Source organism: Puma concolor, chromosome B3, assembly GCF_028749965.1.
Source record: "Puma concolor isolate L17-30 chromosome B3, mPumCon1.1.hap2, whole genome shotgun sequence".
Classification (NCBI taxonomy): Eukaryota; Metazoa; Chordata; class Mammalia; order Carnivora; family Felidae; genus Puma; species Puma concolor.
In genome coordinates, this window is record NC_141672.1 from 32146846 (window position 1) to 32171745 (window position 24900).

Below are 24900 nucleotides of genomic sequence, written 5' to 3' on the forward strand. Positions count from 1 at the left end.
CCGCGGGCCAATGGGAGAGGGAAATGGGTCGACCTGGGGTTGAGAATGAGAGCCCGCAAAAGGGGGCGGGGCCTCGGGGGAGGGACACGTAGGCGCCGGGGGTGGAGAGGGGCGGGCGGGTGGCAGGCGGGAGGAACCTGCGGACTGTCGGCCGCGGCCAATGGGAGGGCGGGTTGGCGTGTGGGGGGTGGGTCCGGTGCCGGGCGGCCCCGCCCCTTCGGGTCCGCAGGGCTGGGGCGGAGCCAGGTCCGCGTCAGGTGGTCCCGGGCGTGCGGGCGGCGCTGGGGGCGGGGCGCGGCGCGGAAAGGGGAGCGGCGGCCAGCGGGCGGCGGCGGGCACCGGCTGCGCGAGCAGGTACCCGCGGCGGAGGTGGCCAGGCCGCCCCGGGGGGGCGAGCGCGAAGGCTGGGGCTCGGGCCCGCCGCGCCCCCATGCCGCGGTGAGCACTCGCGCTCGGCGCACTTGTCGCCGCTCCGCGCCAGCCCCAGCGAGCCGGCTCTCCCCGCCCCGCCAGCCCGGGCCCTACCTGCGGCCGCCGTCGGGGGAGGGGGGTCCCCCCAGCTCTGCGGAGCCGCATGAACAATAGGCGGCGGCGGTTCCTGCGGGCGGCGGCAGCCCCGCACCCTATGGATCGGCCGCTCCATGGAGCCCTCCAGAGCGCTTCTCGGCTGCCTGGCGAGCGCCGCCGCTGCCGCCCCGCCGGGGGAGGATGGAGCGGGGGCCGCGGCCGAGGAGGAGGAGGAAGAGGAGGAGGAGGCGGCGGCGGCCCCCGGGGAGCTGGGTTCCGAAGCACCGCTGCCCTACTGGACGGCGGTGTTCGAGTACGAGGCTGCAGGCGAGGACGAGCTGACCCTGCGGCTGGGCGACGTGGTGGAGGTGCTGTCCAAGGACTCGCAGGTGTCTGGCGACGAGGGCTGGTGGACCGGGCAGCTAAACCAGCGGGTGGGCATCTTCCCCAGCAACTACGTGACCCCGCGCAGCGCCTTCTCCAGTCGTTGCCAGCACGGCGGCGAGGACCCCAGTTGCTACCCGCCCATTCAGTGTAAGGCGAAGGCGGGGCCGCGGGGCCGGGCGGGGAGCGGGGGCTGGAGGCCTAGGGGTGGTCTCGTAACGGGTGGGGAATGATTGACCCGCGGGTGGGTGTGTGCGCGCGCGCTCGCGCTGTAGGGGCTTTGGTGGGTGCGGTGGGTAAGGTAGAGATGCCGCAGGCCTTGCCTGGAACCTCAGGCGCTCGGGCTCCTTAACCTTCATCTGACCACCTCAGCGGCAGCGTCTGCTTTCCACCTCCTGAAGCCCCAGCGTGAGAATCTCCCCATTTCCCACTCCCCGCTCCCCCCAACTGTGGAAGGATTTCAGGCCAGCTGGTAGTTTCTGTCCTAACCTTAGTCCCCAAATCAGGGACCTTCCTGACCTCTTCTGCCGCCTGTCCCCGCCCCTTCAAGGCATTTGCTAGGGAGCAGATGGGGGTGTCTCCCGCAGGGCTGGCTGGGCCGGCTCTCAAGTCCCGGAAGCCTGTGTGAACTCGGGTCGGAAGTGTCTTTGAAACGTCTTGTCTATTTCTTGGATCGCAATCATGTATCTCAGAAGTTGTACCTTTAGGAGTCTCACTGAGAAGGGTCTAGTGTGTGGAGAAGCAGGTGATGGGGTGAGAAATGATTAGAGAGGGAAAAAGATCTTCCCCCTTGAGAGTGGCTAAATCCCAGTCTCTTGACACCCAGGCTGTTCACATAATACATTTCTCCTTTCTTCTCATCCTAGATCCTTGCCTATATTTGGTATTTGCCAAATCTCAAGTGAACCATGCCCACGGGTCCCTCCCAGGGCCTTTCTTCCAGTGTCCTGGTTTTCATCAGTTTCCCAGGAGCCCCCTGTTCCACACCCTGCTATAAAATTCCCTTTTTTGTTTTGTTTTGTTTTAAAGGAGTTAAATTGCCATTAGAATCCCTTAATCAGTTCTGCTAGGTGGTTTTAGAAGGAAGATGTAAATATCTTCTGTGCAGTTTACACTGTTTTATATTTGAGGGTTCTCTTAATTTCTTTCTTGCTAATACAGGTTTTGTTAATACATATTTATTATTGTTTATTCCAGATTTTGTATACTTTGCATTTTAGCCAATTAAAAAAATCATTCCCAGGGCCAACTTCAGGCATTGAATTTTTAAATTTCATTTGTAACATTTATCTTTCTGAAACAAACCATTTATCTTTCTGGTCCTATAACTTATTTTCACCTGAAGAATTGTGTTACTTTATTTAAGATGTTTATAAAATACCATCACTTAATATGAAAGTCACAACCTCTTTCCTTATTTTTCTGTTCTCCTTTTTTATTGGTGTTTTGACTATCAAATTGATGTTCAAATCCTTAGTTCCCTTTGTTTTTATCTCCCTCTCATTCAATTTAAAACTTCGTGTTTCTACAATTTGATCTATATAAAGCCTGGAGGGGACAAATGACTTTAAATTGTTTCTGGGTGTTAAATCTTTTTGCCTGTAGTACTGGGAAGGTGTAGGCTAAGGGTCCTAGCATACGGGTCTGAAATAGTGTTGAAGGTGAACATGGTCACATATTGGAAGAGATATTGGAAGAACGGCCTGGCATATTAGACACAGTGTAGTTTTAAACAGAAGTCAAATTGTGAGTTTCTTTGTGGGTGACTTCTTGTGATTTTTTTTTTTTTTTTTTTACAGCTAATGTCAGAGTAGGACAGCTATGTGAGGCTCCTGAGCAGGGACTCAGTTTCTTTAATGTCTGTACTTCCAGCTGTCGAGCAGTCAAGAGTGAATATGACTTGGGCTGGAAGAACTCATCTGCAGAACACCAGATGTGTCCACAGTGTGCTACGTTAGCAGCTCCTCCATTAGGTGCCCAGGACTTAATCTTAAAAAAAATTTTTTTTGGGGCGCCTGGGTGGCGCAGTCGGTTAAGCGTCCGACTTCAGCCAGGTCACGATCTCGCGGTCCGTGAGTTCGAGCCCCGCGTCAGGCTCTGGGCTGATGGCTCGGAGCCTGGAGCCTGTTTCCGATTCTGTGTCTCCCTCTCTCTCTGCCCCTCCCCCGTTCATGCTCTGTCTCTCTCTGTCCCAAAAATAAATAAACGTTGAAAAAAAAAATTAAAAAAAAATTTTTTTTTATCCTTTCTTCATTTTTTGATAGAGACAGAGCGTGAGTGGGGGAGGGAGAGAGAGAGGGAGACAGAATCCTAAGCAAGCTCCAGGCTCTGAACTGACAGCACAGAGCCAGGACTTAATCTTTAATGTAACAAAGGTTACCTTGGGTAGACTAGATTCCTGTATGTAGAATTCAGATGATGAGAAAGTAGGGAGTACTTTGTGCTTCTTAAAAGAACTGACTTGGGGGCGCCTGGGTGGCGCAGTCGGTTAAGCGTCCGACTTCAGCCAGGTCACGATCTCGCGGTCCGTGAGTTCGAGCCCCGCGTCAGGCTCTGGGCTGATGGATGGCTCAGAGCCTGGAGCCTGTTTCCGGTTCTGTGTCTCCCTCTCTCTCTGCCCCTTCCCCGTTCATGCTCTGTCTCTCTCTGTCCCAAAAAAATAAATAAACGTTGAAAAAAAAAATTAAAAAAAAAAAAAAAAAAAGAACTGACTTGAAGAACATGATTTTTGAAGGTCCTGGTAACTTATTTAGTCTCACCACGAGTTCTGAACTTGAATGGGATTAATTCTTGATAATTCAGAAAGTTTAATTTCATCCAAAAACCAATTAGAGTGCCTTGTGAAAGATGGATACTGTGTTAAATACCAAGAGATAAAGAAATAATAAGATACGGAGGTGCTTGTAAGTCATGCCTGAGGGAGATTGGTGATGTAAATACATCATTTCAGTGCAGTGCTTTGGTAAAGATGAACATGGGAAGTTGCTAACAGGTGCTCTGATGGGTCTCCTGTGTCCACCAGTTCAGTTAGTGTCACTCAGAAAATAAAGGTGATTGGCAACCTTGTCTCCAAAGACTTTGGAATAAAATTGAGCCACTGACAGCTTTTCCCCAGTTACCCTTTTGAATTTCTCCTTTGAGGCATGAATTGTGACATTAGATTAAGAACAGCAGACACTCAGTTAAGTAATAATGTTCAGTTTTAGTTTCAAATATTGCTTTTCAAACTGAAAATTTTGTTTCAAACTTCATTCAAAACAAAAGAGGGGAAATTACCAAACCTTGTGACAAATTTAAAAAAAATAGTGATACTAGAAATCATCTAATATTTACATAGTGCAGTTATCCCCACCAATGTAGATATGAAAGTTTAGCTGTCCATGGAGCTGACAAATACAAATAACCTAGGAACTCATTCATCTTTTTTTTTTTTTTTTAGCGAAAGAGGAAAAATGTACAGTTCCAAATTTATCATCATGAGAGATAAATAGCCCTAGGTTATTTAAAAAAAAAAACAACAGTTTCTTTACGGGAGGATTGTGTCTGTTTTCAAGCAGGGTAGAAATTAAGGTTATTGCTAATTTACATTTTTTTCTTACATCTACTAGAAACATAAGAATGTATTTTCAGGCATACTTGGGATTTTTAAATGAGTCACGTGTGTACCATTCCCTCGCCCAAACCCACCAGAATGTGCCTATACATTTAGTTTCCAAGAATACAATTGAGAGAGAATAACATCTTGACTGCAAAAACGAAAGAAATAAGGTTTTGTTCTTGATATTCCTGAAAATATCCATCCACAGAAACTGAAAAATGTACTGAATGTGACTTGACCTGATTTTTACTTAAAACCAGGTCTTGACTGGAGGGGGAAAGGAGAGCCCCACATTCTCTCAGCTGCAGTGAAGGTCTAGTTCCTACCCAAAGGAATCTTCACAGGGAGAAGAAAAGAAAGAACCCTCCCCCCAGTCCTCACTGTTCTGTCTTCTATCTGCTTGCAAGCTGTGCTCTATACTTTTCTTGAAGGCTGGTCATACTATTTCCTTAGCTAGTTAGCAAGAACCTGAGAGTTTATGTTCTACCAGAGAGAGATTATCACTTTCCCTTCCCCACAGAGGTTTTCCGTCTTCTGTGAAATGCCATTTGAGGAGCTGTCCTTTCAGCACCCTGATTCAGAATCCCTTCTTTTAAATCCTTGTACGTTTAAATAAGTACTTAACACGTCCTGTGTGTTTACAACTATGCCTCAGAACAGAGGAAAGAAGGGAGGGTATAAAACAAAATACTGAACAGTTTATTCCCTTAAGGAAAATTCAGATATTCAGTTGAGGAAATAAGATGTGTAAATGCCAACTTGTTACAGAGACATATCTTTTCATCAGTGTAGAAGCTGTTAGAAAAAGTGAATGTTTGAGGCACCTGGCTGGCTCATTAGAGCCTGTGACTCAATCTCAGGGTCATGAATTCAAGCCCCACATTGGGCGTAGAGATTACTTAAAAATAAAATCTTTAAAAAAAAAAAAAGAAAAGAAAAGTGAATGTTCCTTCCCTCCATGACCAAGGAGCGTCCTGACATAACTTACATATTTCTCCAAGAGGGTTTCCTTTTTCTTTTTTCTTTTTTTCTTTTATTTGAGATGGAGAGAGAAAGAGAGTGTGTGTATGAGTGAGAACACAAGTCAGGGAGAGGTGCACGGGGGTGGGGTGGGGAAAGAATCTTAAGCAGACTCCACGCTCAGCATAGAGCTCTGTGCAGAGCTCAATCCCATGACCCTAGGATCGTGACCTGAGCCGAAATCAAGAGTCGGACACTCAACCCACAGAGCCACCCAGGCGCTCCTTTCCAAGACAGTTTCTAACAGCCCCTTAATATACCCATGTTTTTCTCATTCATATAAATGAGATAAGACAAGAATTAGTAATCAGGATTCATTTTAGGACCCAGAAACATTTAAGCTATTTTAAGCAGAAAGTGAGTTAGCACAGGAAAATGAGTGCTTACAGAAGTGTTGGAAGGGCAGGGAGAAGGGGCTCTTAGCTGGATCTGTGGGAACAACTCTCAGAACATTGCAGACCTGGCCCACCCGGCAAGCCACCACTTCTCTGATTAGAAACATACAGAATCAGGGGGTGACAATGAAGCTGTCAATCTTAGGAACACCCTCTTGTAGTTACTGTCCAGAGATTAGGCAACCACTTGACCTTACAACATTCCTTTCTCCCATCTGCCCAGAGCTAATGACTGACATGCAGGAAAATCCTACTTCTCCACAGCCATGCTTGCGAGGAGAAAAGCAAGAATATGGTGTCCATCTCACTTCTGCCTTCCCTATCTTGTGCATCTAATTGGCAGAAGCAGAACAGTAGCGGTAAGGGAGTCTGGGAAATGTAGTTCTTAACTTTCGGGCCTCCGAAAGATCATGTAGAGAATTGTAGAGCAGATGTTGATTGTTTGTCTGCAGGACCAGCCACACCATTGATTCTTCAAGAAGAGTGCCAGATGGAGATGAAAAGCTTGAACAGCTGAAACTTTTGGGTCAAGATGGGCTATACCTTCTGTGTAACTTTTTGTATTCCTTTGTGCAGACTGCCAGTTGCATTGTAAACTACAAATGAATGTTAGCCCTAGATAGGCTAGGAATACTCTAATTCAGGGAGAATAGAGGTTTGAGGACTGCTAGCATCTGAGTGGAAGATGGAGGCATCCTGGAGCTGGCTGAGGAAGGAAGAGAACAGCAGTGGGCATTTCCTCTTCTGATCTTGCCAAAAGTTCAGAAATATATCTTTGTTTTCTTCGGTTTTTTTTTTTTTGTTTTTGTTTTGTTTTGTTTTGTTTTTTAGCAACTTTATTTTCTCTATCTGTTTCAGGAGGTCCAATGCATTTTTTTTTTCAACTTTTCAGGTCTGTCTGAGTTTGGTTTAGTCCCTACTGAGTTAGATTTTGCCCCCATTTTACTTGACTATCACTTACCTGCTGAGTGTTCAGCAGGATGAGTACAGTGGTGAGTAAAGCAGACAGAATCTGCCCTTGTGAATCTCACAATCTAGCAGGACAGCAGGCACTGAACAAGTAATTAAGCCTTGCTGAGTCTTGCCAAACAGAGACTGTTATGGATATGTTTGATGGGGGCCTGACCTCATTGAGGCAAGGGTTAGGAAAAGTTCCCTTAGGAGATTTTGTTTAAGCTGAGACCTGAGGGTTGAATATGAGTCAGCCAGGTAAAGACAAACTGAGAAGACACAGCACAGGGTTTTCATGAGAGAAACATAAAATAGCACTTTACTCATATAGCAACACCTTATCTAGCTCAAGATTTATAATCACTGATAGCTATTATTATCTATCCATGGAAGCCTTTCCAAACAGAGCGGAAGATATAATCAGGTACCCTAGATTCAAACTCTGCATTGGAAAGAAGATGAGTGGTTGGGTGTGGTACTGGGAGAATCAGGATAGAGCTGTGGAGCAGGTGACTTCTGGAGTAAGATGTCTCCTGGGAGGCTCCTTTCCCACATATCCTAGTCACCAGGTCCTGGTAGAACCGCGTTTTGAAAATATCCTCCCAGTTTACTGCACACTCTCTGTCTTCACTGTTGCTGCTATTTCAGACCTTGGTGTTTGCATGCCTGGGTTATTTCAGTGGCCTCCTTAGTGGTACCTTTTGCAGTAGGCTCCCCATCCGCCAGGTTATAGTCCACATGGCTGCCAGAGTCGATGTCCTTTCTAAGTCCCAGTCTAAAAGCACTCCTCTACTTAAAAATGCGCTAGTCCTATCATTCACAGTGTGAAGTTCAAGCCTCTCAGAATGACTTTTAAAACATTTCACAGCCTAGGTAACCCCAACAACACTTTGAGCCTCATTTTGTATCCTAATGCATCTAATGCAGTCATACTGGACTCCCCACAGTTCTTAATATGCCATATACTCTCATGCCCCATGTTCTTGCTCGTGACCTTCCCTTTGCTTGGATTGTCCTTCTCCCACCCCGATCTTCACTGCCTGATGAGATCCCTCCCACTCATTTTCTAAGATTTTATTTTTAAGTAATCTCTACACCCAGTATGGGGCTCAAACTCATAACCCCGAGGTCAAGAGTTGCATGTTCTACTGACCGAGCCAGCCAGGTGCTCCCCTCTAGCAGACTCATTCTTTAGGGTGCATTCCCAATGTTGCTTTCCCTGAGAATCCTTTCCCACTCACCCTCTTAATCCTTGTCCTGCAGTGGGAGTTGGTGTTTTTCCTGATCTGATTATACTGCTATAAAGGTTCTTTTCACACCGTGGTTTGGTTGTTGTGTGGCTGCCTTGTCACTGGGTTGTACGCGTCTCCTCATCTAGTACACAGTAAAACGATCTCCTTCTGTGTTCCCTTTAGTTAAAATGGTTTGTCTTGGTATGACATTGTGTATGATGTCCCAAATAGAAATTATTACATGAATATTTGTTGAATGCCTGCTATGTGCTAGTCATTAAGAATAATGCAATAAGTTAACATTTCCTGCCCTTTTGGAGTTTTCCTTACAGTGGGGAGACAAAAAAGCCAAGTGAACAGACAACTTGCTGTTAACCCTCCAGGTAAATGGGTGATTCAAGGGTGTTTTCAGAATGTTTTTGACTTCTTTTTTTCTTTTCTTTCTCAGTGTTAGAGATTGATTTTGCGGAGCTAACCCTGGAAGAGATTATTGGCATCGGGGGCTTTGGGAAGGTCTATCGTGCTTTCTGGATAGGGGATGAGGTTGCCGTGAAAGCAGCTCGCCATGACCCCGATGAGGACATCAGCCAAACCATAGAGAATGTTCGCCAGGAGGCCAAGCTCTTTGCCATGCTGAAGCACCCCAACATCATTGCCCTTAGGGGTGTGTGTCTGAAGGAACCCAACCTCTGCTTGGTCATGGAGTTTGCACGTGGAGGGCCTTTGAATAGAGTGTTATCTGGGAAAAGGATTCCCCCGGACATCCTGGTGAACTGGGCTGTGCAGATTGCCAGAGGGATGAACTACTTACATGATGAGGCAATTGTCCCCATCATCCACCGCGACCTTAAGTCCAGTAACAGTGAGTATGAAGAGATGGGGCTGGAGGGCTCAAGAACACTTTTTATACTCAGTCCATGGCTTGGTGGGAGTGGATTCCTAATGGAATCTCAGTGGGCAGTGAAATGCCTTGCTTAAAACCATCCCATCCTTGAGTTGAGATGTAGGGGTACAATGAGTGCCAGGAAAAATTGGTGTAGGAAAAGAAGAATGAGGCAGCTCAGGGGTTTGGGATAATTTTGAGCTCATACTAGCAGCCAAGGTTGGCAGTGTATAATTCTGATATGCTGTGCAAAAATCCACATATATACATAGATTTATTTTTCCACTTGAGGGAAGTGTGTCTGTAATTACAAAAGGGGTTTTCCCCTTTGGAGGAACAGCAGATAATGCAAATATATATTGCCTGCATGCATTCTTCCTGAGCACCCCAATTTGAGGTACCCACTAGGGAAGGGGCCATAAGGAAAAAGAAGCATGTTCTTTGAGCTGCGAGGCCGATCCAGATGATAATGTCAACCGGGAGAGCATGACCAGCTGGTAGTATTATGGACTCCTGATAGCCTACGGGTATTATTAATTAATTGTTGTAACTACCTAGTGTTTAATAGCAGGGAACTGAGTAGTAACTGTTTCTTAAACATCCAGAATCCATAAACTGGATTGTAAAGCAAGTGTTAGACATAATTACATGGTAAGTTGGTAGAAACCAGTCTCCTTGGCAGAATCGGCAGGTGCTGGAACTGTGCTGCTTTTGTGTGGTGATTCGTGCTCTCTCTTGCCTGAACTGTGTGGTATAGAGGATAAAATTTGTTAAATGGTATATAAATCACTTTGAGCATCCTGTCCAGAGAGGAGGGAGTTGGGGTTTTGGAGAGTGGTGTGGGTCCCCGGAACTTCACTCTCTGTCTTCTTCAGCATTGAGCCCAGAAATCCTTCAGACTTTGTTCCGAGCTGTTCCAGATGTGGTTTATTTTTCTGTTAATACTACTGTGAATCTGTTTACTTTAAAAAATACTTTTTAAATTTTTTAAAATAATAAGTAAAATTATATAAGTAGTGCATGTTTTTGTTGTACAAAAGTTAGTAAGTGTAGATAAAAAAGAAAGAGAGAGAAAGGTAACCCATAATGTTTTCCTTCAGGAAGCATAAGTATTACATTTGACATATCCTTCTAAATATTTTTAAAGTAAATACACACACACACACAAATATATTTTCCAATTTACTTTAAAATAGACTTTCTTACCCTTAAAGTAAATACACACACACACACACACACACACACACACACCCCAATATATATTTTCTAATTTACTTTAAGATAGCCTTTCTTACCCTTATCTCTTCTACCTGAGCCTTCCTCACCCTTAACAATAGAAAAATTCATCCTGGGGCACCTGGGTGGCTCAGTCGGTTAAGCGTCCGACTTCAGCTCAGGTCACGATCTTGTGGTCCGTGAGTTCGAGCCCCGCGTCAGGCTCTGGGCTCATGGCTCAGAGCCTGGAGCCTGCTTCCGGTTCTGTGTCTCCCTCTCTCTCTGCCCCTTCCCTGTTCATGCTCTGTTTCTCTTTGTCTCAAAAATAAATAAACGTTTAAAAAAAAATTTAAAAAAAAGAAAAATTCATCCTTGCAAAAGCATGGAACATTAGATATAATGCATGTAAGGGATTTAAGTTCCATAAAATAAAATACGATTATTCTCATCCCTCCTCTCAAATTCTGTAAATGTTTAAATAAGCTAAAACTTTTGGTGACCCTTTTCACATTCTGCCTAGACTTTGCTTTGGATGATGGGGTAAGAATAAGCAGATGAGTTGGTAGAAAATGTAATGTAGAAAGTGAACTTTATTTTTTCTTATCATGCTAGGAGAAGTAGGCAAAGTGCTCTAATCTTAAAAACTTGGGCTAGGATGATGGAACTGTAAAAGTCAATCATTTCCTCCAAGAAGTTTCAAACTTGGGTGTAATTTAAGCTAAACACAAGGATTTACCTTTTGTGAGATTATGTATGGAAGTCTAGGTTCTTGTGAAGGAAAAGTTTACTTGCTGCAGGAGATGGCAAGAGACCTCAATGCCATTCTGTCATCTGAGAGACAAAACCCTGGTCTTTCTTTGTCTTTAGGGGGCTTTAGGATTGCCAAGGTGGAGCCCTCAGGTGTACTATGTCGTGATGAGAGTTGGACTTACATGGGGCAGTATGACCCTTGACCTCCTCACGGTAACAGATGCCCAGAAACGTGCATAGTCCATTGGGCTGTGTGGTTGGTGCTGATATTGATGTCTGCTGTATATCTCTCATGGGAGCTGGGGTAGCTTCTTGAAATTTGTCTGTGGTGGCTGTTTGCCGGGACTGTATAAATCCAATATGAGCCTTGATGACGTTGTTGTTTTTACTTCATTGCTCTGTGGGCGTGACTTGAAAATCATTTTAATCATTTAAAATAATGTTGTGCTAGTTTTTACCCGCCAGGTGGAGAGTCAGAATTTAGTGTTTTTGCAGACCTGGGTACACTGGCCTGTTTTTTTCTTGGTTCCAGAGAGTTGGATTTTGGTCGCTGTCATGTGAGGGCAGAATGCTATGAATCCTACGTGTTAGTTGACTTAGAACCACTAGAGAAATGAGAATGTATCTATTGGGGCTGTCTTTGTGGAAAAAAGAAAGTAGTTGGTGACAAACATACGTTACAAAAGATTCAGTAAAAAGGTGATTTATTAAAATGCTTTATTATCCTAGTCACCTACTTTTAAAAGTCACGTGCTGTTAACTGACAATGGAAAATGTATAGCATCCTATATTGGTCCATAATCCTCAATAAGTTTAGGGTTGGCTGCGCATCACCTAAAAACCAAAATATCAGTGGCTAAAACAAAGTATACATTCATTTGTCTTTGAAAAAAAGTCTGCAGGGTTAAGAACACCACAGTGTCATCAGGGACCCAGGCTCCTATTTTTCACGGCAGCCCAGTACATGGGTTGCATCCTTAGGCTTGCCTTATGGTCTAAGATGGCTGCTGAAATGCCAGTTATTTGGTCCAAGTAACAGGCCTGAAGGGGGACAAAAAGCAGAAGCCCAGAAAAAGGTGCTCCTGACACTGAGTTGGCTCCCATGAACCTCCCAGAAGTCCAGCAAGACACATCTGCTTGCATTAATTGGCCAGAATGTAATCATATAGCCATGGCTGGCGCAGAGGAGGCTGGGAGAGGCAGGGCTTTAATCTGGGTGGCAGCGAGCCCAGCTAGTAATCAGGGTCTGCTGCCAGGGGAGGCCGGTGGTGGAAGCAGCTGGCGGTCTTACCATGGCATCTTAATGTGGGACATGCATTGGGAAGAACTATAACTTCAGATATTAAGCATCATATAGCCAAACAAGGTTAGCCAGGCCTTGGGACGTGTGGCTCAGTCCCCCGATTTAACTAATGGTTTATACTACTTTACCATGTTGCATCATTAACTTAAACATCCCTTCTTAAACTACTTGCAGAAAACCTTGGCTATATAATTGGATTTGTGTCTCACTCCATCCACTGGGGAAAACCAGCGACTTGATGGTTAGCAAAGGTGTCAGTGAAAGATGGTCTTTTAGTGGAAAGATTGCCCTTTTGGGGGTAAGGAGATGGATTTCTGGATTTTGGCTTACAGGCATTTGGCAGAATAGCAGTTTAATAGCGGTCATTCAAGCTTACATTAGTGTAAAAATGAGATCATAGGAAAAAGCTTTGGACATTGAAAAGCCTTGCCCAAAGTGAAGGTTGTGTTATTACTTTTATTATTAAATCACTTCTTTTCTCCTCTTAGAAAACACAGAAAAACATAGAGGTAAAGCAGTTTTTCCAGTTTTTGCATTTATGTGTGTTTTTTACCCAGAATCATACACAGGAAATCCTAATAACCGTGTAGTATGCTTTCATGCTGCCCTCCTTGTCAGCGGGTCGTGACTTGTTACGTAAACAAATATTCTTCCACCACAAGGTATTTAAAGGTTGCACAGTCTTCTGCTACTTAGATATGCTGTATTAGCTAAACCAAACCCTTAATAATAACAGTAACAATAATAATATAACTGATGTGATTGGGGCACCTGGGTGGCTCAGTTGGTTAAGCGTCCGACTCTTGATTTGGGTTCAGGTCATGATCTCATGGTTTTGTGAGTTTGAGCCCCTTGCCAGGTTCTGCGCAGACAGCGTGGAGCCTGCTTGGGATTCTGTCTCTCTGTGTCCCTCCCCCACAAGTGCATGCACTTGCTCTCTCAAAAAAAAAAAAAAAATATATATATATATATATATATATATATATTATATATAAAATGAGTGCTCTCTTTAGGTCAGGCACTGTCTGAGCATTTCATGTAGATTCTGTTTTAATTCTTACAGCAACCCTGCCGAGTAGACTATGAATGTCTTTATTTTACAGATGAGGAAACTAAGGCTCCAAGGGGTCATCCATTTCTCTAGGATCTCACCTCCAGTCCTAAGAGCAGACTTAGCACCCAGGCCTGACCCCTCAGCTTGTGTTCCCAGTCACCACGCTGTTGCTGGCACACTGCTTTTGGGCAGCTGGGGCGTCTCGCTGAATTGCTTCATGTGGGCCTATAGTGCTTTGGTTTTATAGAATTAGGAATGCTATTGCTGTCCTACTCAGAGAGCCATAGCAGCCACATTTCATTAAGAGCTGATCAATTTACTCTTAACTTCATAGCTGAAAACCAGAGGTGAGTGGTGGACTGCATTTGGTTGGGACTAACCACACCTGCCTTCTTTGGTTTGGATGTTACCCGAAACTTCTCATGAGGTCTTTGCTGCCTTTATCTCTCTCTTCCTCTAAAGGCACTTTCCCCTTAAGCCAAGCTGGTTTCCTCTTTCCCCTGGAATACACTCTGTGCTTCCGGGCCACTGAGGCCTCATTACACCCTTGCCATGGGAATAACCTTGCTTCCCGGGGTGGCCTTGCCTCATGTCTCTGCCTGTCCAAACCTTACCCATTTTCCTGTGCTCAGCGCAAACCTGGCCGCTTCCTCCCGACAGTCCATCACTGTGGTCATTGCTAAGTAGTCGCCTCGTGCTGAACACATGCTACCTGAGAGCACGTAGAGGATATTAGCGTGGCAAGCTCAGATGTCTTCCAGGGTCAGTACGTCTGTGAAGCCGCTGGTGTGAAGCTATAGGGCTTGGTGGGAATGGTGAAGGGAGTGCGTGCTCCATCCAGCGCGGGCCGTTGAAAAATGGAACAAAGCACTGCTGGCCTGTAGCCGGCTGCCAGCCTGCATCCCCTGGCCTCTTTATGTTGGCGATGATTTCAGGAGCATCCGCTCTGCCTCCAAACGGATTTTGTGTCTTTAGCTTCCCAGGTACATGAATGAGTGAATAAATGAGCGAGCGCAGTGTCACTTGAACTGGCCTGCTTACAGGATCTCAAAATGTAAAGCTTCCGCTTCTCTTGTCAAAGGACGTCCCTCCTGCCTCCCTGGTACAGATGTCGCTTTTCATCCTCCGTGTGATCTCCAGGCCCTCACCCCCTTCCTAATGTCCGAGTTCGCCATCGTTTCCGGTGCCGAGGGTGGTATTCTCGCCGTGTATTTGTTGCCGTCCTCCAGTGCCTCTGCCCTCTTCTTTCCCTGCACCCTTCCTGGATGCCAGCCCCGAATAATCCAGTGGCCAGTGTCTCCACTGCAGCCAGTTGCGGGCTGCCGGATACTGCTGGAGCAGCACCCCCCCCCCCGCCCCTGTGCTGCCTGCATCCACTGCCAGTCCTTTCCATCCAACCTCAGCGATCCTTGTGTTCCCAACTTGTGAATCCCCTTTTGTGCTCCTTACAGTCTCAGTTCTAGTTTTGTTGAGTTTGATTGGCTGCTCCCCCTGCGACTCAAGGCCTGAGTAGCACCTCTCCCTCTGGTGTCTCTGCTCGGTTGCACTTGGTGCCCTTCTTCAGCCTTCTCTCCGGAGTTGACAAGATAAGGAAGCCGAAGACTTGCTTTCTTTGGAAGAGTCAGGGGGACAGAGCTTCCGTCTTGCCCTTGACCTCAGGCAGGCTGTAACATCTAAGCCCTGGTTTACACCTGGACTGGACACTGGCCACAGCCCCGACTGTGTTTCCTGGGGAGGATTTCTCCAGACTGACAGCATGCCAGCTGCAAGGCTTGTGGAACGGTCTGACCCACTGGATTCCACTCTCTGGTGCCCTTCCTCCTGTACACTGAGGTAGAGCGCGTTCCTATGCGCAAGAAGGAAGGAATGGAAGAAGCAAGTAGGGCACAGGGATCCTGGCCAAGAGCAATGTGGCAGGAAGGACTTGCCTAGAAAAGGATGAAGAGTGGCCATAACAGCAGTTTTTCCTATAAGAGCATAAAATAAACTATAAAACATCCCCAGGATGGGTCTGGGAGGCAGCAAAGTATGGGCTAGAGAGCCCAGTTCCCAGTCCTTTATAAGAGGTGCGTAAATGCCTTTTTTTATGCCTCAGGAATGCATCCCCAGTGAGATACTTCCAACAGTACCTGGCTCGGGTGCTGCTGGCTCTCCATTTTTCTTCCCATTTCTGTTCTTTGTGGTTCTTTCCTCAAACTCCTTCTTTTGGAATTGGAGGGTGATGGACATGTTTTGAGGATTTTTTTTCCTGGCAAAAGCATATCAGTGCTTAATGAATGGGGTCATTTTGGTTGTAGGAGGCAATACCTAAGGTTAGCTAGCAGCCACCAGGCATGTACCAGAGTATTCTGTTCAGCTGATGGGTAGCATTTTGCATGAACACAGAGACATGTTCTGCGAGTCAAAATGAAGACATACGTGGATGAGGCTGAGACGAAGCAACCAACCAGCCAGGTGAACACGACTCGGCAGAAGAAGCGGGTGAGGCCAGAAGGTCTGGGTTGCAGACCTCAGTTCTTTAACTTTGCCTGGGAACCTTGCTTGTCCATTTTCCCCTGGGCGTGGCCGTCTTCGCACAAAGATGCTTCTTCTTTGTGTGTCAATTGGAGCGCTTGGTGTTGAGAATATAACAGTAAACGAAAATAGACACCTGCCCTGCCCTCACAGAGCTCCCCGGGGGGGTCATGGGGGAAAGACCTAAAATGTAAAGTCATGACTCTGCGTATACTGTTCAGGGCAGATGTTGGTACCATGAGAATGATAATAAAGGGACATGCCTGAGAATCTCCGGAGGGAGTAGGGAGGAGTTCATGAGACAAAGCAGTGAGGGTAGCTAAGGCCAGGACGGTCCAGGCAAGGAGACCAGCAGGCACAAATGTCCAGTGAGAGCAGGCCCCCCCCACCCCCCACAAGAGGCAAGTGCCCTTGACATCCCCTGGGTCCTTTCCTGTGGATGGTGGGGCTGAGGGGCTGCTGAGAAGGATCAGGAGGGAAACTGGTCTCTTTGCCATCCTTTCCCCAAGCTTGCTCTGGAGTGCCTTCCTTCACCTTTGGTGGCTCTGGGGCTTCTCTGCAGCTTACTCAGTGGTGTAGGAGGTAGTGTGGGGCCCTGGGCAATGTTTAGGCACCTCTAAAGCCTGCGTTGCTGTTGGAGCAGAAGATGGTGTTGTGCGAAGGATCTTGGTAGGTATCCTGGACCCTGAGTTGTTATCTTGGGGAAACAGCCTCAGTGAGGGTGCAGTTGCAGGGCAAGCAGGGCTTCTAGTGGTGTGCGGGCTCTGATTTCCAGATTCCTTAGTGTTTTCCCTTTTATCTCTGTTTCCTCTGATTTGAGCTGCTGTTGCCTTGAAAGCCAAATTACTGTGTCTTCTCTTCCCTACACCTTTCCCCAGGCAAGCCTGGTAACAGCTAAGTAAGTGACCTGAACCTTTTGCAGCTGGTCTGTGGCACTGTCACCACTCAGGGTCAAGATTGGTGCTTCAGGGGCTCTAAGGAGACCAGAGCCTGCCTGGCTCTCCCTTCCTCCACACCTCTTGGAAGAATTTCCATTCCTGACCCGGTGTTTTACCTCATTTCTGTGAGGTAGCTCAGGGTTACTTATGGATAGGGAAAGTGAAACTCGAGGTGTGATGTGCGTGGTCTTGTTGAGTCGAGAGACAAATGTAGCTTCTTCCTCGGGCCACCCATCTCTTTACCTTAGAATCCCTTTCAGTCCCCCATCAGCTTCTTGTAGAGCCATATTTGTTGCTCTTATTAGGGACAGGTTGTTAACACAGCGCCCTTGAATCACTTGGAATCTATGCACAATGTGTATAGGTTCATTTGGGGTGTACTACTTTGACTAATCCAAGACTCTGAGAAGGTTATGAATCAACACTGTTAGAGAGGATTTCTTATTCTTTTTTTTTTTTTAATGTTTATTTTTGAGGGGGGCGGGGTTGCAGAGAGAGAAAGAGACAGAGAATACAAAGTAGACTCCAGGCTCCGAGCTGTCAGCACAGAGCCCGGCGCGGGGCTCCAACTCACAAACTGTGAGATCATGACCTGAGCCGAAGTCGAACACTTAACCGACTGAGCCACCCATGTGCCCCTGTTACAGCGAACTTCTTAAACTGGGCCTGTGAGTAAGGGAAGAATGAATGGGTGCAGTGGAAGGAGCATAGACCCACGTGCCACCCTCAGCACTGATTGGCTGGGTTGCCTTTGGGCACATCTTGTGCTCTCTGAGCCTCAGGTTCCACGAGTGTGAAATGAAAGGTTTGGACGAGATGGTCCCTGAGGTCCCTTCCAGGCTGACATTGTGTGACTTAAAGTGTGAATGTGTGTTTGGGAGAAGGTGGTGATTACGTGGTCTGCACAGGCCCGGGTTCCCTGCTTTCTGGCTTTTTGTTGCAGGGGCCAGAGCTCCTGATGGGGAATATTCTCCAAGTGGTTTAGCGAGAACACAGTTGACTGGAGCTCACAGGAGCTCCCTGCCCCTTTGCTGCCCAGGGCATGACAGATGGCCTTGCCGAGAGAAGATGCTCCGGTCACATGAATCATGATGGGGATTCACAATAAACCAAGGGCAGCCTTCATCCTGGAGGCAGGACGCAGTTCGTCAAACGCCATTTCTGTCCTTGGGACTGAATGAGGGGCATCCTGGTGTCTCAGAACTTTGCTATCAGCTTCCCATCCCCACTTCTCTGAATTGACATTAGGCTTTTACAGATGGGGCTCAAGACCACTCAGGTGTTTGTGTGCCTCCGTCCCCCTCCCCAACAGAGTTGCAGGAAGATTGTGCTCATGCAGATGCTGGAGCATGACAGAGAGGTCTAGAAATGAGACATATTAAAGCTGAGGATTGCTCGTCCCCGGGATTTTTGCTCTCTGTAGGAAACTTGGAGGTTTTGATCTGAGAAGAAAGCATTTCCCCCTATGCTTGGTTTTGGGAACCCCATTGGTCCTTCCACACATGGAAGGAACGCTGGCTGGGGAGTCAGAGAGACTTGGATTAAAGCTACTTCTTGAGCCCTGACATGGGACATGTGGGTAGCTTCTTGGAGCTCCAGGATCCTTATCTGCAAAATGTAGGCATTACAGAAAAGAGCAGTGTTGTTTTAAGATGGTATGAAACAGGGGGGCCTGGGTGGCTCAGTCGGTTAAGCATCCGACTTTGGCTCAGGTCATGATTGTGCGGTTCATGGATTTGAGCCCCGCATAGGGCTCTGCACTGTCAGATTCTGTCTCTCTCTCCATCGCTCTCTACCCCTCCCCTACTCTCACTTTCTCTCTCTCTCTCAAAATAAACTTTAAAAAAAAAAAAAAAAAAGAGTTGGTATGAAACTGTGTGCCATGTGCCCCATAGGGACCACGTTCAGTAACGAAGCTGTGCTCTTTTCCTCTTTCCAAGGAGTAGGAGAAACTTCTTTCTATTCCTTGTTATTTTAGATGTACACAGGATATAGTTCACTTTCCCTGTTTAAAGTAGCATGAGGATGGGTGCCTGGGGGGTTCAGTCAGTTAAGCATCCACCTCTTGATCTCAACTCAGGTCTTGATCTCAGGGTTGTGAGTTCAAGCCCTGCGCTGGGCTCCATGTTGAGCATGGAGCCTACTTAAAACAAAACAAAAAAGTAGCCTGAGGATTTTAGGCAGCCCTGAGCTGACTTTTCCCAAGTCGGCGAGGGGTAGTTTTACTGTAAAAGGCAGATTTATTTCAGCTGAAGCCGCAGAAGGGGATTGGTACCCCCCCAGCCGCTTCCAGCCATGTCTGGGCTTCTTGTAGAGAAGGCGGTGTCTCTCTCACTGTCTCCAGACCTATCTTAACTCACAGTGCTTACCCCCCTGAGAAGTGCTGCCTTGTCTTGTTACGGCCTTTGGCCTGAATGAATGGGACAGCTGGCCGGTTTTATGGCTCTGCTGGCCTCTCAGTTGATAATTAAAATGAGTTTGCCCCAGGAGGAAGGCAGTATATTTCTCTCTCCTCTGCTGCACAGTCCACGGCCAAGGTCAAAGGGAAGGCCGTTTTCACACCTCTTCCTGGCTTCTTCCCCAAGTCAACTTAGCATGATTGTTGCACGGCCTTTTTTAAGACTGGAATATTTAGGGCGGGCTGAAGAGATTTTCTTTTGAATGCTGCGGTCTTCTTTTGGTAGGAGGATGGCGCGTCACTGCCCTTTGCCCATCTCTGTGCAGCAGCTTTATTGCCTATAGCTATTGCACATCTGGCTGGGCCCAGCACTTAGTAGGTCCTCAGGAAATGTTTGTGGGTTTGGTCATCACAGATTCCAGCACTGTGCCTGTTCCCATGCATTAACGTCTCCCTTCAGCCCAAGATATTATCTCAACAATGCCCCCACTCTCCTTTAGAGTCCACATTTAGGATGTGAACCCCCTCTTTCATTGGAGATGAGCCCATGTGAGCTCTGGGTGAGGTGTGGTTGATGCCTTGGCTCTATTACTTGATAGCTGGGACCTTGCACAAATGATAAACTCTTTGTGCTTTAGTTTTTGTTAATGTTAAATGGGAATAATGATAATTGCACCCATCTCATTTTATAGGGTAGAGGTGAGGATTCAGTGAAATAATCTAGATGAAGCGCTTAGCACCGTCTGGCACACGGTAAGTGCTCCACAAATCGATCATTATTATTGTAATTCCAGAGGCTACGTTTATTTCCTCAGTCTTTAGATCCGTGATTTGTGATCTTCTGCTTTTAAGTATAAATTGTCTTGTACTTGGCTGTTAAGTGTTTTAGTCCTGTTCTCCAATTGCAGTGTAGATATTTATAGTTATAGACACAGTGATACGTACAGAAGGTAAGAATAGTTCAAAACTGAAATACAAAGAAAAGTTCATCTTATTCCTACCCGAAACCCTAAGTTTACTTTTTAGAAGTAAATGTAATTAATGTGTGGGGTTTGTTGTTGCTGTTGTCTCCTTCGATAATTTTTTTCTGTGAAAACCCAGGAATCCCAGTAGAATTATTGACGGCAGAGGTAATGTTTTTCTTTCTTCCATTTTCTCCTGCTCCCTGCCTCCCCTTTCCCACAAATCACCCCCAGTATAGGACTTTGCATATAGCCTTGCCTTTTCTACCCCTAGTTCCTTTCTGGATGGACTCAAACTCCTCTACTGAACAAACTGCATTTGCGGTCATCAAGCTTTGCTTTTATATGTCCATTTCTGTTTCATAACCTTTTCAGGAGCTTAGGACTCTAGAAGAGGGTGTTTCTTGGAGCTTAGAAAGTCAGAAGCGTAATGTTTGCCTCTGGAATTGCCCAGCCGTGGAGGCTCTGACTCTCTACCCATCTGTCTACCTTGGGGCCTGAGCCTTCACAGTGGGTCTGTGGGGCCCTGGCAGCGACTGATCTAGGAACTCAGACCTTTCTCTGCAGATCCTTGTGACTGCTTGCAACTTGATATGCCCGATAAGGCAAGGTAACAGGAAAAGGTATTCTTGAAAAAAGAAAAAGGTATCCCAGATTGCACAGTGCAGATGCGACTGTGTTTTCTTTCTGTGTGATTTGCCTGTTCCTGTCTGTGTACCTCATCTCCTGCCACTTCCCTCCGTGGAGTGCATGCCATCTGGATACATTTTATTTTTGTTTGTTTCTGCATTCTGTTAACCTTCAGAATCCAAGAGGAAGGTGAAAGCTGTAGTTGGGGGAAACAGTGATAGTCTCCAGTTTCCAGTCATTCATAACTCCCTTTTGTGTTTATGGATTAGACTAGAGCTTAATGGAATCTTAGAGCTGTGACCACAAGACGTTGAGTAATTTGCCTAAAGTCAGGCTTTTGGGTTGCCTGGGTCCAGTGACAGGTCTTTTATTCCAGGCACTCCCAGCCCCTGACAGTGGGGCCTGTCACTCTGCCATGTTTCCCAGCTAGGTCCCAAGTATCGTGGGCGACAGCATCTGAGGCATCTGCACCGTCCAAGGGATCAGGGATGCCTTGCTTATAGCCCCAGAGGTCAAAGCTGAGCAGGGGCGCCTGGGTGGCTCAGTCGGTTGAGCGGCCGACTTCAGCTCAGGTCACGATCTCGCGGTCCGTGAGTTCGAGCCCCGCGTCGGGCTCTGTGCTGACCGCTCGGAGCTTGGAGCCTGTTTCGGATTCTGTGTCTCCCTCTCTCTCTGACCCTCCCCCGTTCATGCTCTGTCTCTCTCTGTCTCAAAAATAAATAAACGTTAAAAAAATTTTTTTTTTAAAGCTGAGCAGCAAAGTCTGCATCTTTCCTGCCCACTAACGATCATGTCTTCACTGGGTTATATAAAAGAGACCACTGTTCAAGCTCTGCCATGTATTTTAGTTTTCAGGAAGTAAAAACAGTAAAGACTCCTCCTCTCCACCCCCCGCCCCCACCCCTGCCAGCTGTATTGAGATATAATTGACAGGTAACATTGTGTAAGTTTAAGGTGTACAATGTGATGTTTTGATATGCATATATATTGCGAAATGGTTACCGCAGCAGGCTTAGTTAACACATCTGTCACCTCACATAATTATTTTTTGGTGTGGTGACAACATTTAAGATTTACTCTTCTTAGCAATTTTCAAATATATAATAGGTTTTGCGTTTTTCTTTAAGAGATTTTTTTTTTTAATTTTTTTTTTCAACGTTTTTTATTTATTTTTGGGACAGAGAGAGACAGAGCATGAACGGGGGAGGGGCAGAGAGAGAGGGAGACACAGAATCGGAAACAGGCTCCAGGCTCCGAGCCATCAGCCCAGAGCCTGACGCGGGGCTCGAACTCACGGACCGCGAGATCGTGACCTGGCTGAAGTCGGACGCTTAACCGACTGCGCCACCCAGGCGCCCCTCTTTAAGAGATTTTATTTTTAAGTAATCTCTACACTCAACGCGGGGCTTGAGCGCACAACCCTGAGACAAAGAGTAGCATGGTCTACCGACTGAGCCAGCCAGGCGCCCCAGTACGGTATTGTTAGCTATAGTCACCATGCTGTATGTTAGACCCCCAGAACTTACTCATCCTCTAACAGGAAGTTTGCGCTCTCTGGCCGGCGTGTCTCCATTTCCTCTACCCTTCAACCCCTAGCAAACACCATTCTGCTTTGTTTCTGAGTTTGCCTTTTTTTTAGAGTCAGTACGTATCTTTCTCTGTCTGATTTATTTCACTTTGGATAATGCCCTCATGGTCCATCCGTGTTGTCACAAATGGCAGAATTTTCTTTGTTTATGGACCAAATAATACTTGATCGTATATATATGTACAGCACGTCGTCTTTATCCATTCGTCCGTGGATAGACACTTGATTCTTACTATACCGTGGCTATAATGCTGCAGTGAGCATGGGGGTGCAGATATCTCTTGGAGATAGTGATTTCATTTCCTTTGGATGTACACCCAGAAGTAGAATTGCTGGATCATATGGTTGTTCTACTTTTAAATTTTTTGAGGAGCATCCATATTGTTTCCCACCGTGCCTGCAGCAATTTACATTTCTACCGGCAGTGCACAGAGATTCCCTTTTTTTTTTTTAAACATCCTCCCCAACACTTGTTATCTCTTGCTTTTTGGTAATAGGCATCCTAGCAGATGTGACATGATATCTCCTTGTGGTTTTGATTTGCATCTTCCTGATGATTAGTGATGTTGAGCATCTTTTCATGTATCTGTTGGGCATTTGTTTGTCTTCTTTGGAAAAGAGGGGCCTCCGCCCATGTTCTGATCAGATTGAAAAACATTTTTAAGTAGTCAGCTCCTAGCTATCTGTCTTTAGGGATAGGAATCCCATGGTGGGTCATTAACAATCTCTCTGTAATTGCCAGTTCTCCCCTCTCCCTCAAAATCTTAAAATTCATCATAAATTAGCTTGTCCTTTCCAAGTGCATGGCGGCTGGTGACAAGGAAGGGTGGCCCATCAAGTCCCATGGATGGTAATAGAAAAGCAACTTAAATTTTTCCCACATAAGCCTCTCATAAGCCTTTCCCACATAAACCTGATGATTTAAGATTATTAGTGACATTATCTGATTTCTTTCCTTAGCTTATTATTCATGGTGACAGAGATAAATGCCCTCCATTTCGCCCCCCAGTATTCCTAGAGATGAGATGAAGAATAATCATATTTTGTATTTGGTGCTATAGAATTTAATTTGGAGCAGTATCTGTCTCAGATGCTCAAGGCGGAGGTGGTGGTAACCCCATTTTGCAGTAGAGGAAACTGAGGCTCAGAGAGGTTTAATGCATTGCCCAAGAACACATAGCTAGAGAATGGTGGGGCCTGAACTCAAGTCCAGGGCCCTCCAGCACTCGTGTGGTGGTCTTTCTTCTCTGTCCTCTGGGAGCAGATTGCAGTGGGAGACCCCATACTAGCAGCTTGTTCTGTAGGACTGACCCTGTGACTCACCAGACTCTGGGTGCGCTGGGGCTAGCTGTGGCTTTAAACCTGGTCTTGGGGTCCTTGTGGGGCAGATCATCCCCAATCTGGAATTGCAGGGAGGGGATCCTTCACTGTTCTAACCCAGGGACCTGACAGCCCTAGACCTGGTGGTCCTAAAATGCATAGGAGCGGAGGGCTACTTTCTCCTTTGCCCTTTCCCCAGGGCCCCTCCAGGAGCACAGTATGAATCTTAGCCATCATTCTGTAGCCTCAGCTTTGCTTCTTGTTAGGGTTCAGGGTGAATCAAAGTTATGCTTATATAAAGCTATCCAAAAGTTGGACCATAACAGAAGCTTCCACATCATTTGACTCTTGAGGATATCAAGCAGGCTCCCTGCTGTCAGCACAGAGCCTCATGCAGGGCTTGAACCCATGAGCTGTGAGATATGATCTGAGCTGAAGTCGGATGCTCAACTGACTGAGCCACCCAAGCGCCCTGCAAACTGAGTTTGTACCAGATGGATCGCGTTGGGCCCAATGTGGCAGTTCCATTCCCTATGGAGGACGGGTGGGCAGGCTTTGTAGTGCTGACTTACATTCATAGATTAATATCATGAAAGAGAAATTGGGCTTTCCAGCCTTCATTCCTTAATGCTCTGAGTTGACTTGACTGCTGGTGAAATAACGCCCAACCACTATGAGTAAAGCCTCCCAGCTCTTCCCTTCTCCTGCCTCACCAAGAGAATTTTGAGTTTGTTGCCACCGGTATTTTTTTTTTTTTTTAATTTTTTTTCAACATTTATTTATTTTTGGGACAGAGAGAGACAGAGCATGAACGGGGGAGGGGCAGAGAGAGAGGGAGACACAGAATCGGAAACAGGCTCCAGGCTCTGAGCCATCAGCCCAGAGCCCGACGCGGGGCTCGAACTCACTGACCGCGAGATCGTGACCTGGCTGAAGTCGGACGCTTAACCGACTGCGCCACCCAGGCGCCCCGACCACCGGTATTTTTAAGCTATGGTGATGGAAGGCAAGCAGAGGGGACAAGGACTGGAATCCAGCAAATTCACCCTGACAGAAACACTTTTTTTTTTTTTTTAAGTTTATTTATTTTGGAGCGGGGGAGGGGCAGAGAGAGATGGGGAGAGACAGAATCCCAAGCAGGCTGTGCACTGTCAGTGCAGAGAGCCCAATGCGGGGCTCGAACATGAACCATGAGATCATGATGTGAGCCAAAATCGGACACTTAACCAACGAACCCACCCAGGCTGCCCCATGTTAG

The 24900-nt window shown here is 46.6% G+C and overlaps 1 protein-coding gene across 2 annotated transcripts in view; it reads left to right on the top strand.

Annotated features, from left to right (window-relative positions):
- Nucleotides 1-293: 293 nt before the first annotated feature.
- Nucleotides 294-24900, top strand: part of MAP3K9 (mitogen-activated protein kinase kinase kinase 9) — a 77051-nt gene continuing 52444 nt past the window's right edge. The window contains exons 1-2 of one of the 2 annotated variants that reach the window (XM_025918903.2): nucleotides 294-1041; nucleotides 8536-8949. In XM_025918903.2, the coding sequence (XP_025774688.1) occupies nucleotides 642-1041; nucleotides 8536-8949 (814 nt within the window). In that variant the 5' untranslated portion in view covers nucleotides 294-641. The remainder of the gene's footprint in view (nucleotides 1042-8535; nucleotides 8950-24900) is intronic. The other variant, XM_086709399.1, reaches the window with a different exon arrangement.